At 36.2% G+C, this 18,019-nt stretch overlaps 2 protein-coding genes across 5 annotated transcripts in view; both read left to right on the plus strand.

Moving 5' to 3' along the window:
* Positions 1-333: 333 nt before the first annotated feature.
* Positions 334-13,730, plus strand: bsg (basigin). 2 transcript variants are annotated; one of them, XM_067396136.1, is made up of 9 exons: positions 334-550; positions 5,952-6,302; positions 7,120-7,288; positions 7,742-7,830; positions 7,914-8,047; positions 9,327-9,612; positions 11,911-11,935; positions 12,114-12,188; positions 12,652-13,730. In XM_067396136.1, exons 1-8 carry the CDS (start codon positions 481-483, stop codon positions 12,172-12,174), a joined length of 1,185 nt encoding a protein of 394 aa, XP_067252237.1. In that variant the 5' UTR covers positions 334-480; the 3' UTR covers positions 12,175-12,188; positions 12,652-13,730. The 2 variants fall into 2 exon arrangements, with proteins under 2 accessions (XP_067252237.1, XP_067252236.1); XM_067396135.1 differs by lacking the exon at positions 5,952-6,302 and having other exon boundaries at positions 344-550.
* A 1,039-nt stretch (positions 13,731-14,769) lies between these two features.
* The window catches only part of hcn2b (hyperpolarization activated cyclic nucleotide-gated potassium channel 2b), a 34,872-nt gene continuing 31,622 nt past the window's right edge, over positions 14,770-18,019 (plus strand). For all 3 annotated transcript variants that reach the window (XM_067396137.1, XM_067396138.1, XM_067396139.1), the window contains exon 1: positions 14,770-15,520. In XM_067396137.1, the coding sequence (XP_067252238.1) occupies positions 14,841-15,520 (680 nt within the window). In that variant the 5' untranslated portion in view covers positions 14,770-14,840. The remainder of the gene's footprint in view (positions 15,521-18,019) is intronic.

The following is an 18,019-nucleotide window of genomic DNA, read 5'->3' on the forward strand; positions in this document are numbered from 1 at the left end:
TCATTTCTCCCCTCATGTTTTTAAATTTTGCTCAGTAGTGCCATTTTTTGAGCTTCCTGTACATCCATGTCAGTCATGGATCATGAAGATGCAGAACCAACCCCAGAACGCAATTTTCAAAAAGTTTAAATGTATAATTTTAAATGTATAAATTATATTAAATGTATTGTTTTAGAAGGAATTTCGAACATTATACTCACAAAACGCGTTTGGTTAGTTACAATGACAGAGCCTTCAATTTTCTGAAAACCAAAGATGTCGAAATCATTTTGAAAAATTGCATACAAGCACATAAGGCGGTGACGTTGTGGACCGGACGTGATGACGCAGAAAGTTTCGCCTGTATACGTGCGCGTTCTTGAGTAAGCTCGGAACAAGTAGAGGACGACGAGGCTTCATCGAGGTCTTTCACCAGTGCCGTGTTTTCCTCTAGAAACAGGCCCGATATTTATACTGTTACACATTTAAGAACACTTCACCATGAGAAGGAAGCTGTTTGGTGCCATTTTCGCCATCTGTATCGGCTGGTTTCAAGCCGAGGCGCTGACAGGTAAGGCGTCTCGTTTTTCTGTTGATCATGTAGCTCGCGAGCTCATTTTTCACAGGCCTTCTCTTGACATAAACATGACCTAGACTAGACAACAAGCCGACTGTTTGCGCTGAATTTACCTCACAATAAATAAACACATAATTAATGAACGTTTGTAAGGGTTTGAAATGTTAAAAAGTCGTTGAAGCCGTCGGCAAACTGTCGAGCACGAGAAAAAGCTCACGAGCACAGAGCTAACAGTTATAGCGAACAGCTTATGATTGTCGAATAATTTTCACGTTAATGCTCTTTCAGTCTTTTCAAATTCCAAAAATGAAAATATTTATCAAACGAGGTTATATACTATATTGATAGAAGCAATGAATAAAAAAAGTTAGAAATTGACGTTAAGATGTTTGCGACAGTAATGATCATCACGGTATTAAAGGGATAAGGTTAGTTCACACAAAAATTAATCGTGTCATTTACTCACCCTCAAGTTGTTCCAAACCTGTATAAATGTATTTGTTCTGTTGAACACACATGAAGATATTTTGAAGAAAGTTTGTAACTAGGCTGCTTTGGGGCACAATTGACTTCCATATAATATATGTATATAACGTTATATAAATACTATGGAAGTCAATGAACTCTTCAGTTTCCCACATTCTTCAAAATATCTTTCTTTGTGTTGAGCAGAACAAAGAAATTTGTACAGGTTTGGAACAACCTGAGGGTGAGTAAATTATTTTTGGGCGAACTATCCCTTTAAAGCCAAAGTACAAAGCTCACAAAACCCACCACGTGCTTTTGCTGTTCTTTCATGAAAAATAACCTTTAATCCCAACACAGGGGGTGTTTGTAGCCTTCTAAGTTACACATTTCTCAAACTGAAGAGGATCTTCTCTCTGGGTCATGCTTCTTAGTTGACGTTTAATTATCGCAAGGACTCATCCAAACTTTGCTTGTTAAAATATTTATGCCTGTCCTTATCCCTGGCAGGTCAGTTATTCCAGTGAATGATGTACTAACAGTAAGCAGCAGGCAGCCATGAGACATTTTTGGAGACATGCTGTCAAGTACAGTAAAACATTTGTAGAGAGAAAACCGTAATTATAATGAAAGCTTAGGGAGGCAAAACATGTTTCGCCCAATCATTTGGCATGAAGGAGGCCACCAGGCAGCAATTTTCATCTTTTAGTCTACCCTTGTTCAGTAAAAGGCTTAGCTTAAGCTCATTATAATGTTCCATCACTGGAAATGGCACAGGAATCCATGCAAACCCACTGAACTTGTAGACCTAAAATCATCACTCACTTACGATATTTAAAGTTTAGCATTTAGTTGTAAATGTAAATCATGTACTGCTAAATTTGTATTTAAATATATTAAACATCATTCCCATCCTTTTAGATAAATCAGTTGTTTTGCATGATGAATGAAAATGGCAGAGTAATGAGAATGATTTTGTTTTATGGTCTGGCCCCATCATAATTTGTTTAGTCCCCAGCAGCAGCTGATGAATGGCAGGGTCGGTAAATCCGAACATAATCAGCTTCATGCTCACAGTTAGAAATAGAGTGCTAAACACCCTAGGAGGTGCTTTTGTGCACGTAAGCATTGATACTTCCTCAAAATGACACAATTTGTGCAAAAGCAACATGTTTGCTCATGCTGTTCTTGCTTTGTCTCATAGTACATGCGTACAGAACATCAGGCTGTGTTGATGGATGGTGGAAGTCATAATGTCTCAATTACAATGAGATTTTCCCCTGAGTATTTGATCTTCAGCTCTGCTCAATAAATTGTGTTAAAGCGAAAGGGCAGGGTTTTTTTTTTTTTTTTTTTGTGGTTGGTGTGATATTGGCAGCCATTTTGAACTTTGGAAAATGCCTAGAGAGGGTGTTTGTCAGCATGGTGGGTGAGGATAGTCCTGTCCTTCAACTTTTTAATTACACTAGCTAATCTGTGGGGAAATGTAAAAATATATACTGTAAAAGCTAGTCACTGGGTTGCCTGAACCACTAGTTAACTAGTCTTAAAGTCAGCATGAAATGTAAATTCATGTTAATGAACTTATTCTAAATAATTCATTGTTTTATTAATTCACCTCATGATATTAAATCAAAATGTCATAACTTGATCTTTCAGTGAAAACAACAGCTGTATGCCAGACATCTCCAATCATTTAGTCTGTTTAAACCCCACCCTTCTACAATTGACTTCAAGTTTGCCTAGATTTCTGAGTGTGGTGTGTGGTGTGCACATCTCAAAATCCAATCAACGATCGATGAATAGAACCAAGTCCCCGCCTAATGTTTCTTTCATTTTTTCGTCTGAGTGTCACAAATTAACGTCACAGTTCAAAAGAATATATCTGTCACTACTTTGATATCATTGCAAAGAAAAATAAACTAAAAAGACAAACCAAGACAAAATTGAAATCGATACTTTGATACTTTCTTTTGTCTGTTTTCTGAGAAATTATTGCATAAAAAAAAAAAAACACTTTTGTCATACTTTGTTTTATTGAATAGAGAATTAGGAAAGCTCCAATTAGGATTTTTGCAGCCGATATGACTCCAAAATTTCTTGTCGTCATGATCGGCCCATACTGATTCCGATTCCCATTCAAGCTTTATATAAGTGATATGTAAGTTGTCTGCTGATGGTCACTGTTAAACCCCTTACACAAGGTATTTGTAATGATTTCAAAACTTAAAACTAATAGCTTATAACTCTTAAAATAAAAAAGAAAAAGGTGTCTAGTACATTATCTTGTTTGATAGAAAACCTTTCAAATTTTGAAAAACAGATTTTGATCATGTTTGGAGGTTAAGTTACAACACTAAGAAAACCCCAGAAAAAGTGATGCAATTTATTTTTTATTTTATTATTCATACTTGACATGATAACTATTAGAAAGTAAATGTGACGGGTCATATAATCAAGCTTGGGCTTGTTCACAATCATGTCAACTGCATCTGGGCCAAATTTTGTGTTGATATCTCAAAGCAATCAAAAGTTATTGCATTTGGAACAATGATAGCATTTGTATCCAAATAATTCTCCAAACAAGTGATCCAAGTGTTTTATTGAACAACAGAACTACTTGCATGTATAAACATAAAAATTTTCTCAAGATCTACGCATCATGTTATGTTGTGTGCACTCGTTTGAATCGGGACAACCTGTTCTAAATAAAGATGTGCGATTCACAATGGTTTACTAATGATTCGTGTAGTTACAAAGCAGAACGTGGCGCAAAAGCCTCATCTGTATAATGTGTATGTGCACGTCAATGGTGACTTTTACGTCATTAAATTGCGATCAGTTCGTGAGATGGGCCAAATTGGGCAAATGTTGCATTTTATGCAATTTTGTTTAATCAAGATAAATGTCCCTTATACATTTTAGCAATCTTAAAAAAAAACCTTGTGATTTAAACAGTTATGACATACTGTGTAGTTAAATACCTTTTTATAAGGAAGGATATTCCACATTTATCAACATTCAATCATGGGCTTGGCTTGAGCCAACAAACTATGATGATGCCACAAGTGACCTTAGGTCAGTATTTCTTCTGCCATTTAGTCCACATGTCAGCTTGTGAGAAGGTGAACTTATTGGCTTGTTTACTAGAACAGGTTAAGTTAATTATCTAGTATTGGCAGACTTTGTACCAAGTGATACTTTTGTACTTTACTGTTCTCCCTGTTTGGAATTATTTACAATTTAGGTTTGACATATTTGGTCAATATATCTGTCTTATAGTAACATTAAATCTAAGCACTTATGTATACAAATATGCTTAAATTCCTTTTAGTGCTTGTTTATAAGTAGTTTTAAATTTGTGGCTTCTCTGGTCCACTTAGTTAATGTTGGAGGTGACCTTTTCATGATGGTCAAATGAATGAAGCCTGTTCTCCTTTCAAAGGGCACATGTTATTTCAGGCCTAAGGCATGTGTGGAGTCCTACTGCTCTGAATGTAATGTGGATTGTGGACATCTACCCTTTTTACCCCTCCCTGGGTAACTCACTAAAACATTCCTCTCTCAGCAGCAGACAAAATGGGAGCAGTACCTTACTCTTGTTTTAAAGTTAAACACACTGAAAACGTGCTATACTGCAGGAAGAAACAACAGGTCTGAGGCAGATCTCAATGTGGTGTTTTCATTGATGTGGAGGGTAGGGTTGTTGTTCAAGCTGCTATGCACGTACTTCCGTGTCGTTCAGGGTGTGTATTATTCCAAGGTGATCAGAAGAATTCCATTGAAACTCTCCATGGGGGATTAGCACAGTACAACCTTGTTTTTCTCTGGAGTACATGCTTTGAGTCTACATGAACCGCAGAATGGTTTGTGGTTTAAAAGAAAAATTGTTTTTAGGTTCATTTCTCATTTACACTGTTCATGACAATTGTATTTATTATTCACCATCTTATATAATGGTCAACTGATATATGTACTTGTTATAATGGCCAATATGACATCACGCTTTAATTTAAAGATGGTTAAAAATCACATGCATAACAATTGCTGAAATTTTATATATATTTTACATATTTAATAAATTTGAAATAATTTAAAAATTAATAAACACAATATTACTAATTATAGAGAAGCAAAATTATAATATTTTCATATAATATTACCTTTCTTTAATTGTAAACTAATGAAGAGGGAGAATGTGAGCTCTGACGCTCAGGCTCCCTCATGCTGTCAAAGTAAACAACCCACTTCTGAGTCGGACACATTGGCCAACCAGAAAAAATATCAGCCAATACATCAGCCTTAGTGATATATCGGTTGACCACTAATCATATGACAAGTCTTAAAGGAATTCTTGGCTCAAATTAAAATCACCCTCATGTCATGCCAAACCTATGACTTTCTTCTATGAAACACAAAAGATATATAAAAGAGATTATTCCCCAAGAGGGGTCCAATGTTGTTTTGGTCAAAAACCGTTGAAACACTGGTCATACAGGTTTGGAATGGAATAATGGTGAGTAAATCAAGCCAGAAGTTTCAATTTTGGGTGAATTATCCCTTTAAGCCCCATTAGTCATCACCATTACTTCATACCTTTATTCCATGTGAATTTTTCTAATTTCATTCACTGCCTTTCTTGATATGCTTTGGTTTTAATGCATGCTTCAACTCATTGTCTTTTTAAAATGCTTGCTTCTAAAGTTCTTCAGTTGGCTTTTGGTGTCATGAAGTATTGTCTTACATCATGATGCTCAAAATCCAATTTATGTATGCCTTTTTTATGTCTTCCATTCTAACATTTTCTTTCTTTTCTCTTCTGCTATTTCTTTTCTTTTTTTGCCTGCCTGTCTGCTAATCATTATTCATATCATCTCAATGAACTGTCCACTCTAAACCCAAATCACCCATTCACGTGTCAAATGTCCAGCGGGCTTCATAAAATCACCGTTGTCTCAGATGAAACTCATAGAAGACAGTGCCAAGCTGGATTGCGAGGTCATAGGGAACCCCATCCCTGAAGTTCAGTGGTGGTTCATTGAGGGCGAGGAGCCAGATGAAACCGTCACTCAGCTGTTTGACGGCGCAAGAGAGGATCGCGTGCGCATCAACGCCACCTATATTCACCATGCAACCAGCACACTCGTCCTCACCAACCTAATGCTCAACGACACAGGCGTTTACGAGTGCCGCGCCTCAAACGACCCTGACCGCAACGACCTCAGGACCCCACCCAAAGTCAAGTGGATTCGCTCACAAGCGAACGTTATAGTATTTGAACGTGAGTTATGTTGTGGAAACGAGGCGTCTCCACTAGTATAGCGGAGGAAGTCCCGTAGATTCAGACTCTCCCCTGCCTTGCCCTCCCTTGCCACCCTCCCATGCCAGGACTTCTACTCTAGCACCGTCTGTTTTTTCATAGTTATCTGACGCCTTCTGAGCATATCACTGCCTAGAGCTTGTGAGATAAAAGTTGAACCTTTTTTAAAGAAATGGCATTGATCAGTTAACATTACTACAGGTCAGAAGGTGTAAAACACACTAATTGGCATGCATTTCTGAAAAGGGCTCTGATTATGTCTCATTAATGTGGCTTGCTTTCAGTGAACTTCTAAAAGGCTCTTTAGATGTGTGGCTTAACCCTTTTGGTGGTTTTAGAGCACTGCTTTAACACACTGCACTGCACACCTAGTGCTTTTCCACAACATGTTTTCATAAGCTCAAGGCCTCCAAACCAGTTGCTGGTTGGTTGAATATTGTTCCCTCTTATGTTTTTGTTATACACTGTTCACTCAATGTTTCCCAGTAGCTCACAGCTCCAATGTACCTTTGCTTCTCCTTTGGTAGAATGCAATGTGTCTTTCGGTGCACATTGTGGTGAACATCTGGACAGCAATGTTCCGATTTGTTATGTCATGTGTCCAAAAATGTCATTTTACAGTGCCACAGCGAATCCAGAGGTTGGTAGACTCATTTTAAAGGATACTCAGCAGTGAACACTTTGTTTCCTGGATTTCTTTTCTATTATAGAGTCATAATTTTATGAAAGCTGATGGAAAGTATAATTTTGTGTAACTTTTGCTTTTATGCCTCGGCAGATGCATCCATCAAGACCGAACCAGAGGAGGTGTTGAACAAGACTTCTGCAACTCTAAGCTGCAACCTTACAAACCCTTCCTCTCCCATCAAAGGCCACTATTGGACCAGGAATGACAAGATGATAGAAAAATCAGAGTCAAGCAGTGGCGACACTTACGCTGAATATCAGTATGTTCCTCAACCTCATGTAAATGATTATCTTAAAAAAAAAAAAAAAAAAAAGCGAAATCTAGCACTTTACCCTTTTGGTAGTAATCAGCTTTTCACATTTAGGGTTTAAACATCCATCTAGGTTCATTAAATATAGTGCAGCTTCTCTGTTTGCCTCGGTCTTCTCTGTTAAGAGCCTCCAGCACTCCATACTCGGTGACCTTAATTCCCAGTAGAGCTGCTGGGTCGGAAAAATATCCATGGGGATGCCTGAGCAGTGTACTGGAAAAGCTGTTTACTTTATAGTTCATAGTTGCTTTACTGTACTGTCCTCCACACCACCTTTATTGCTATGCTGCTGTTGTTATATTGAGGGCTTCCTCTTGGCATATAAAATAGTGTGGGGCAGATACTTAATTTCTTGTTTTGATTTGTCTCATTGCTTTTTTTTTTTTTTTTTCTTGTTGGTAGCATTGAAAAGATTGATTACCACCATGCTGGAGTATATGCATGCGTCTTCAGGTCAGAGCCTCAGGTTAATGCGACCATTGAAGTTAAAGGTAAGAGCTTTTGATGTTACTCCAGCTGTATTTATTGTATACATGTTTGTGTTCATCACCCATAATTATACTCTTCCCGTTAGCTTTCCCACATGTAGCGGCCTACAAACACTCTGAAAGTGCTAATGAGAAGGACAAGGCTGTCCTAACATGTGTGAGCCATGGATACCCCCTGCCGACTGACTGGACTTGGCACAAGCTCTCTGACATGAGTATAGTAAGGAAGACTTAACTAAACCATTGTGATAACATGAGATATACATTCAGTTTGAAGGTTGGTTAAAAAGTTGATACTTGGAAGTACAAACATGCTATTGATTAACCTAGCTGCAATGTCTATCTGTTTTTTTTGTATGACAAGTCTAGTTAAAGTCCCTGTAAAGTCAATTCTGAGAATTCTTTCTAAACACTTTATAAATGTTACAAATGTATTGCTAAAACACATTACAAAGTGTGTGAATTGAGTAATGCTTAATTGTGAAGTTAGAGCGTTAAACAGTTTTTCACAAAGTCTCTGCTCAGGATTTTTTGGGCAGAGCTAAAACGGGGGTCTAATGACGCACATCGTCCCCAAAAAACTTTTTTTTTTTTTTTTTTTTTTAAGGTTTTAGACATTTAAATATGCATAAGCACCAGTAAAACCAGTAGAGTTTTTAAAATACACACTAATGTCAGACATCTGTGGAAGCGGCAATAACAATCCATTCAAATATAATTTGCTAACATTTATTCATATCAGACACACATAGTGTGCCTAAAGATAATTTAAAAAGGTTTTTAGATGACAAAACACACTTGCTTGCACATTTGAGAATCTGAAAATCAGATAGTTGATGACATGGTAACTAAGTCTGTGAATATTTCACATAAATTTCACAAAATAATAGCGATTCATTTGTCATACAGTGTTATTGTGGCTGCGGCGCGTTACGTGACGCATCGCCATAGAAACAATAAGGGAAAACGTTCTAAAATAATGGTCGCCTTTAAAAACCTCACTCTGGGGGGTCAGTTAGAATTTCAAACTCAAACTTGAAAGGGTTAAATGTCTTTTAGCCAATTTTAAACAAGGATTTGATCTGCTGTTAAGTGTAACAATACCAGGCCGTTGGCGCCCTCTGCAGGCATTTTTTTTTATAATGCACAATGTACATAAGATTATTTATATTATGTATTTTAACAAAACCATAGGATTAATTGCTTTTGATACTTTATTTGAACCAAATATTATTGCCTCGTGTATTTTAAAGGTTGGGGTCTATTTTTATTACCACAAACATTGTTGACAGAAATAATTGACAGACTACTCAATTACCAAAATAATCATTAGTGACAGCCCCGGACATAACCACTAGTATTATTTATTTGGTTATGGTGGTTGTATCAGTAGTATTATGTTGTGTTGCTCTTCAAATCACCGCATTTATCAAGATAAGCACAATATGATTTTTGAACTAAATCCTGCAGCCTTAACACAACAATTTTGTGTCCTCAAGATACAGGAAAACATTGCCAATGGCACTGGTGACAAGTATGAGATCAAGACCACCCCCAACAAGACCATGCTTTACATAAATGATCTGGACATCAACAGTGACATGGACACCTATGAGTGCCGTGGCACCAGTGAAATGGGAACAGCCCGGGATGAGATTCAGTTGCGTGTACGCAGCCAGCTGGCCGCCCTGTGGCCGTTCCTTGGCATTGTCGCTGAGGTCATCATCCTCGTCGTCATCATCTTCGTCTACGAGAAGAGAAGAAAGCCCGACGAGATCACTGATGGTATGTGATGTAGCAGTTTATGTCATAATTATATTTCACTTTCCATTTTCTTGAATGTACAAATGATCAGTGGATGTAAATTTACATTTTTGTTTTTGAATTACGTAATGGTGCAAGATCCTATTTGTTTGATTTTGTATGTTTATTTTATTTGGCTGTAGTGTGTGTGGCTTTGCCTTAGCTGAGTCTATTTTTATGATTTACGTTGTTTATTTCTCCGTTCGCTGCTGCTTTTACGTTGTGGTAAGTGCTCAAAACTGCATGTCAGACTGAAGTGGATTTGCTTAAACGAGTGGTTTTGGGAGTTTGAATGCTCTCCCTGATAGCCTGAAAAGTACAACTCTTTCACTGGCAGTTTGTCTTAAATAGGACGATAAAATGAACCAGATTCCTCAGACTTAGTTTCAAGAAAAGCAGCTTTACTGGTTCTCCCGTAGCCAGTGAAAGCGTTTAGCTGAGTCTGACATATTGCAGTTCAGAATGGGTTTTAAATGTCAAGGTGTTATGCATAACTAAGATGAAATTTCAGACAGATGATGTTATTTTGCCTCGCATGCTCTCTGCATCATCTTCTCATTGCATGTTATTCTTCAGCCCTACATTCTAGCAGCGACTTCCTCCTGCCTCTCATTCATTTCTGAGAGGCAGCATTCATATAGCAACAAGGGTGGCAAAATATATAATCCCAACTTTATTACTTTGACAGTATTTGTCATTCTGAGTGTTTTCTGCATGAACCTGGGCAAATGGCTCTTTTTACACTCTGATTCAGCACTGTTTTAAAAGATTGTTTGTTGGGTGTCAGCTCACATCTTATTTAAAGTTGCTTTCTGATTGTGTCTAACTGTCTGAAGCACAACCTTGCCAGCAACTGTAATATTTTAGTAATGTTTTACTAAATGTGTTTATATATAATATAATATATTATATAATTTATACACTTAAACCCCCCCCCAAAAAAAAAAAAAAAAAAACTAAAAAAAAACATTTTTTATAAAGTATTTATAAAGTTAATTTACATATAAATGTGAATTTAATATACCATTTACTTTATTAATCTCATTTATTATTATTATTATTATTATTTTTTAAAACAAGCATTTATAGTGACTTTAAATACCCACAAGCTGCATATATTTACGTATCATAAATAATATACACTACTATTTACTTGTATATAAACAGCATTTTTTTTAAACACCCTTAAAATGAATATATTATAAAAAATACTCTTTATTTACCTATAATTTACTATATTTTATCTTCATAAATCAGTGATTTAATACATGCAGTTTTATGGCACTTAATGTCTGTTTTTAAAAAGATAAAATTCAATAATAATGTAAATAGTATATGTTCTATACATTCATAATGTATAAATAACTATTTATATAGATATAAATGAAACCTCCACAAAGCTGTGCATGTATTTATGATTTTTCTTATTATACATTTTTGTGATTTTTAAATCCCAAATTAATGTATTTTTAGACTTCAGATGCAAAAGCCTCTGTGCCATCTGAAATTCTTATAAAATGAGCATTTTTATCAAGCTTGTATGTTTGTGTTCAGTCATTTCACTTTAATGGCAAGGAAAAGTACCTTTTTTTTATTAATTGCAGAAATTTTCCAAAGTCATATGTTATAAAATTATAATTCTTATCATTTCCATACAGTCGTTATGTCCACATTTGTGCGTGCCTGAGGCAGGACATTTATCAGTGGTGGTTTTTCAATAGGAAGAGATATTGGGAGAGATATTGACTTCAGAAGTCCAGTGCAGGAGTTTACAAATGTGATTTAATGCTGTTCGAGAGCCTCTCCCCATGATTGATGCAGAAAAAGAACATGTTTTTCTCAACATGAAATGTTGGTGAGGTTGTGCTACAAACAAATGATACTTGATTGGAAATGTTTGTTCTTGGGTTGAAACAACTAAATGTATCCTTTCAATCCAACATCAGACTGCATGGTCCATTTAAATGCATTATTCTGCATGAATCATCATTAGTAGTGCTGTAAAAAGATCCATAGCGGTGTTTAGTTGACATGTACATGTTTAGCAATAGAAATGACCAATTAAGAATATCAACAAGGTTTTCCAGCCCCCGAATCACATTACTCATTAGGTGCTCTGCTTTTAAACTTAAGGCTCTCATTGTCTTGAGGCTGTCAAACTAGAGCTTAGACAAGCTACTGTAACTCTACAAGTAGACTGTAGACTTTTACATTTGTCATCTTGTAAAATGAGTGTCTAACTCTTTTCTTTTTCTTTCCATGTCTTCCTGATTCCTGTAGACGACGACTCAGGATCTGCGCCACTGTAAGTGTTTTGTAACATTTGTGATGAGATCTTGAGAAGTGCAGATATTTGTGCAGTTTTTCTCAAAGGAACTTCAAGACCATGTTGAAGTCTAGACAATAGCCCCTCACTGTGCTTCTAGCTCAGGACATTCATATGCACATCAAAGAGAGAACTGACGTGCCACTGTTTCTTACAGGAAGAGCAATGCCGCTACCAACCACAAAGACAAAAACGTCCGGCAAAGAAACTCCAACTGAGAAAAGGAGAAAAGGTATAATTCTTGAAGTATCTATTTATAAATTCAATTAATGTAATCTAATAAAATTTACTATATAACTATATATAAACTATATAACTAAATAAAATATTTGTTTTTATTTTCATGTTTTTTTTTTTTTATTCTATTATGGACTTTGTTCATAAATTTGATATAATATACTGTAATATTTTATAAACAATATTTTATAATTTAACTTTTATAGTCTATACATTTTTAAAAAATAAACTACTTTTATGGTTTTTTTAAATTTATAAGAACTCTGTAATGGAATATAAAAAAATACACATTAAATTGAATAAATATCAAATTATATAATTTTATACATTTTTATTATGGTTTGTACATATTAGCATTATTTTATTTATTATATATATTTTTTTAAATGTAATATAAACAAATGTTTTTTTTTTGTTGTTTTACCACATCCAGCTGAGTTTTCTTTGGTTCATTTCAGGTGTCTTGATGACTACTGTTGAAGACATAAGAAGTGTTGAGTTTGAGTAGCACATTATAGTGCATCCTGCGAGTTTTTAACCTTCTGCTTGAGTGTAAATGTCTTGAGCTGTTCATTGGTCTCCTTTTTCTTTTATTCGTATCTTTATTGTGCTGCCAGCAGACATTTTTAAAGTGGTTTTGGGGGGAGGGGGGAAATTGCATGATTGTATTCCTGCTGTAGAAGTGTGTTTTGTGAAAATCTCTTAATGTGGGAATGAGCTTTTTTTTTTTTTTTTTTTCTTTTTTTTCTTGTCTTCCTGGCTCCTTTCACTGTTCTTCATGAGTGTACGCACCGTAACGTCTGAAACATCTACCGAGTGTGTGTGTCAAATCACTGTTCAGCTGCATGTATACAGATAGATCGCTGAAACAACCATTTTCTCTTTCAGTTTCCTTTTGCCAGTCATTTTCCTTTCTGTAAGCCTTAATGTTTAGCCACTTTATTGTACATGCTGTCTTTTAATTATTAAACTAATTTAAATTAACAACTTTTATGTGCAGTACTCCTGTTGTTACTGCATATTAAAGTGCACTATTCCATGTGGATGGTCAAATGCCACTTTATTTTGTCTGGCTAACAATTTTCTGTTTAATGTCAAACAAGCTTAATTTCATGTTGCTTAGATGGTTTCCAATGTTGAATTTTAGGATTACTCCTGCCATTCTAACCCTTAAGGACCAAGTGCTAGTACAATGTGTCATTTGCTTCTCGGATAATCCGTTATAGTTTCCGAAATTCTAACGTGGAGGACAATGACATGGTTATATATATTTAGGTAAAGTCAGTGAAGTTGGGATTTTAGTCGAGGCTTGTTTTGTTTTGCTTAAATGACGCTTTCCTGTTGACGGTCATACTTGCATTGTAATGCATTGTGAAGTATAGTGTCTGGACGTGTGCCATTTCCAAGTTAAGAGATGCATAAAATGTAAGATCTTGATAGAAGTGTATAAATTATTTTGCCTTAGCTTCATAGAAAGGAATCTCATACACTGTCAACTGTACTGACTTGCACAATCTAAATAAAGTTTTGATTTTAACTTTGTCTCTTGAATATTGCTTTTTGTTTGTGAAATCATTTGCTGTAAACTCCCTTTTAAAAATAAGAGATGCAACAGTATTGAAGAGAAACGGACCTCTATTTCGGCGTGTTCCTTGAGCCTCCAGAAGGGGGCGTCGTTTACTCATTTATTCGGTTCAGTTGTAGGGAGCGGCTCTACGTGACAAAGCTCACAGCATTGTTATATTGGAAACAAGAACATTTAAACATTTAAACCTTCATGTGTTTATAGTCATCCATATTATTACTACTTTTCATAATAAAGTCTGTGAATATTCGCTTAAGTATCCCTAAAGCATTGGAGAGCAATGTGTTTTTGTCGTGCAGATCTAAGCTAAAGATTTGAATACATCTCTGATAAATATTTTTCTAATTCTGAATTAAAAGTGGCTTTTGTATGTGGCTTAGTGTCAAATGTCTGTGGTATAACTATAACGAAATGGTTTTAATCATTAAAAGACTGAAATAGTTTGGGATCACTGTACTATTTTAAAGCAGTAAAATACTTGGAAAAACCTGAGGGAAAAAAAGACGTTTGACAAAGTAAAGACCTTTTTAAATGCGTATACGGTCTTTAAATTTAGTTTAAAAAGAAAAGTGACCTTTTGATGACACCTTTTTGTTCCGGTCAAATGGAATAACCTGTAAGAACACCTGATATTCATGATTCAAAATATCTTATTTGGTCAAACCTTGTAGGCTAATCATCAAATGATTTTAGGCATCCTCAGTTTTTAGAAATGTCCAGATGGGGAATGCATCATCAAACACAGGTTAGCCTACTACTTACATGCTACTAACCTACATTTGTATATTTAACACCGAGAACCGCACAATAAAACGCATCTCGGCCCATTTTCCGCTGATTTCTCCTTGACATAGTTTAATTCATGACTCCATTCATTACGTGAGACTGGGAACACAGAGCTTGGGATGCGTTACCAGGTAAGGGAGTGAACGAGTGCAGCCATAGCAACGCGACTGATGTAGTTGTCTGGTGACATTGGGACGCGGAGTAAAGCTACTAACTGCCCACGTCTGCGCTTTCGCAATCTGGCTGCGTCAGGGTTCATCTCAAAGCATCGCCGTCATGGACGAAGCGGAGGACGGCGATGAAGACCACAAAGAGATCCTTGACTCTTCCTACAAGATGAAGAGTGTAACACCAGGAGGGGGAGCAACGAGCAGGATCTCCAACAACAAGGACTTCGCCTCGGTCTCATGTGGACGCAGCACGGAATCCGCCGCGCTCCTCTGTCACGGAGATGTTTCCAGGAGCGGGTTTGACGGCGAGGATGGCACCGGAATGAGATGCGTTATCAACGGAGACTGCCGAAGAGACGAGAGCTTGTCCTCAAACCTCTCCAAGCAGGAGAAGCAGACAGGTGGAGGCTTCCCAGCATCTGTATGTCACTCCAGCACCTCCAGCATGGACGGCTCGGTAACTCCTGCCCCGACCGTCGCTGCTCCCGCTGACAAGAAGGACTCCAGAGTTTCCTTCTCCAACGCCCCCCCTGCCCACGGACCGACCCCGAACCAGCCGGCCAATTCTGTGGGCTTTCCCAAGTCTGAGGATGGCCAGATCACGGCAGATGATGGGGACGCCAGGGACAATCAAACTTACATGCAGAGGCAATTTAGCTCCATGCTACAGCCTGGGGTCAACAAATTCTCTCTGCGTATGTTTGGGAGCCAAAAGGCAGTGGAGAAGGAGCAGGAACGAGTCAAATCGGCTGGCAACTGGATTATTCATCCATACAGTGATTTCAGGTAGGGACCATGGAGTAACACCAATGGACACTCAATACCTGGTTGCAAATGCACATGAATTCTAGAAAATGGCTGGCTTTTCTGGTATAAAAACATGCATTTCTGGAAAATACCAAACATTTTGTTAGAAAACAAATAATAATAATAATTAAATAAGTACATAAATACAATATTGTACCAGCTCAAGGTAAACATAGGCCTATATATATATATATATATATAATACAATTTAATGCTGAAATTTGTATCAGTTTATCTTTTTCGGATGTCACAGTAACAGGGCTGACTATTTAAAGGGTTAGTTCTCCCAGAAATGAAAATTCTGTCATTAATTAGTCACTGTGTTCATCTTCAGAGCACAAATTAAGATATTTTTAATGAAATACAGCAGCTTTCTGACCCCCATAGACAGCAACGCCACTACCACTTTCAAGGCCCAGAAATGTAGTAAAGACATTGTTAAATTAGTCCTACAGTGGTTCAACCTTAATGTTATGAAGTGACGAAAATACTTTTTGTGCACAAAACAAACAAAAAAATAATTACATTATTAATTTCTTCTCTTTCGTGTCAGTCTCTGACGCTGTTCAAGTGAGCAGCACGACTCAAGCGTGTGATGACGACGCAGGATTCGGCCAATACTGAGCCGGCGTTCTGACGTAGAACCTGGAAGCGCTATACTGTGTTTACAAAGTAAACAGCGTCAGAGACTGAGAAGGAATAGAAGAAATTGTTGATTAAAGTATTTTTTTTTTTTTTGCACAAAAAAAATTCTTCTCAAATATTCTTGTGGACTATTTTAATGATGTCATTACTACCTTTTTTGGCCTTGAAAATGCTAATTACATTGCTTTCTATAAGGGTTCACAAAGAAATCGTATTTCATCAAAAATATCTTTATTTGTGTTCCAAAGATGAATGACATGAGGATGAGTAATTAATGACAGAATTTTCATTTTTGGGTGAACTAACCCTTTAAATTCATTCTCTGCAGACAATTGTAACATTTTAAGATGAAGTGATTAAAGAAGGTGGCAATTTTTTTCTAAAAGTACACACATTTAGAGTGCAACCTTGTTTGTTAATAACTTCATCTTAAAATGTTACATTTGTCAGTAGAGGACGACCTTAAATAGTCAACCCTGTTACTGTGACTTTATACAGTGAACAGGTGATGTGATTCTGAACACTACATATTTGTGAATGAATGAATAAATAAACATTAGCATTAAATTCTCTTTCTAATACCACAATGGAAAAACAAACTTTAATGTCAACTCTGTTGCTTTTTTCCTGAAAATAACAGAGTTGACATTTTAATGTTTCAGCATTAAATAAAAAAAAAAAAAATGTTATGAACTACAGCACAATGGCTAAACGAACTTTAAATTTTTTTTTATACGTTTGTTTAGTCATTGAGCTCTAGGTAGCTCTGATATTTATTTATTCATTCACAAATATTTAGTGTTCAGAATCACATCAGCTGTTCAGTGTACAAGTCGCAGTAACAGGGTTGACTATCGGACTAGGACTAAGATCGTCCTCTACTGACAAATTTAAAATTTTAAGATGACGTTATTAACACACAACTGTGATGTTATTATAACATTTTACTAAATATTAAATTATAAACTTAATTTTTTATTAAACTGATTTAATTATTTAATTCTGTGTCTGTTACCATCATACCCTCCGTATGATGGTAACTGTACACATGGAGAAAAAATAAAAAATAAAAAAGGGAATAAATGCACTACATTTAATAAAAAAAAATAAAATAATGAAATGTTTAGTAAAAAATAAACTTGCAACACTTTTCTTTATGTGTTACGAAAATGCCTATAACAAAGTTGGCATCAGCACCCTTTTCATGGAACAAGCCATAGGCTTGAATATCAAACATGCACAATAATTAGTAATAAGAATTGGGAGCTCAAATTTACTTTTAGTAAACTGAGATAAATCATTGATGGCCCACTTGCACCAGCTGGACTAAAGCTGTTGGATGTTTCATGTCATCAGGTGTGTGCAATTTACCAGAACATTTATGGAAATCCTTTTGCGTAAAAGCCGGATAAACTGCAAAGGGAAATTTAGACAGGACACTTAATTCAAAGTTCAGAAACGATCCCCTCAGCCTCTCAGGATAAAGTCTGTAATGAAATGCAATAAAACAGTGGGAATAAAACTTTCTTGTGGAGCCTTACCACTGATTTTACACCGCAAAATGCGAGCAAGCTTTCTTTAGCATCTGTATAGTTAAAAATGAATCTGCAAAATATCGCTTGCTGAGATAACTGCTCAAAACTGACCCTGGACCAGATCACAACTGATCTTGTTTATTAGCTCAACAATATAGTTCAATGGTTTGTTTGTTGTTCTCCCAGCAAGCACTTTGATTGATATAGTCTCCTCTGTGGTCTGTGCTTAATTATCTCCCAGGACACGGAGCCAAGAAGGTGTTCTTCAAATACACTGACAAACAAGTTGATTTTATAT

Source organism: Chanodichthys erythropterus, chromosome 10 (assembly GCF_024489055.1).
Source record: "Chanodichthys erythropterus isolate Z2021 chromosome 10, ASM2448905v1, whole genome shotgun sequence".
In the NCBI taxonomy this organism is placed as follows: domain Eukaryota; kingdom Metazoa; phylum Chordata; class Actinopteri; order Cypriniformes; family Xenocyprididae; genus Chanodichthys; species Chanodichthys erythropterus.

What these genes read in the sequence shown, in the direction of transcription:
- bsg (XM_067396136.1), top strand. Translation starts at nt 481, where the DNA reads ATGAGAAGGAAGCTGTTTGGTGCCATTTTCGCCATCTGTATCGGCTGG. An exon ending in TCAAGCCGAGGCGCTGACAG is followed by an intron (nt 551 to 5,951) that starts GTAAGGCGTCTC and finishes TCAAATGTCCAG; the next exon opens with CGGGCTTCATAAAATCACCG. An exon ending in GACTCAGGATCTGCGCCACT is followed by an intron (nt 11,936 to 12,113) that starts GTAAGTGTTTTG and finishes TGTTTCTTACAG; the next exon opens with GAAGAGCAATGCCGCTACCA.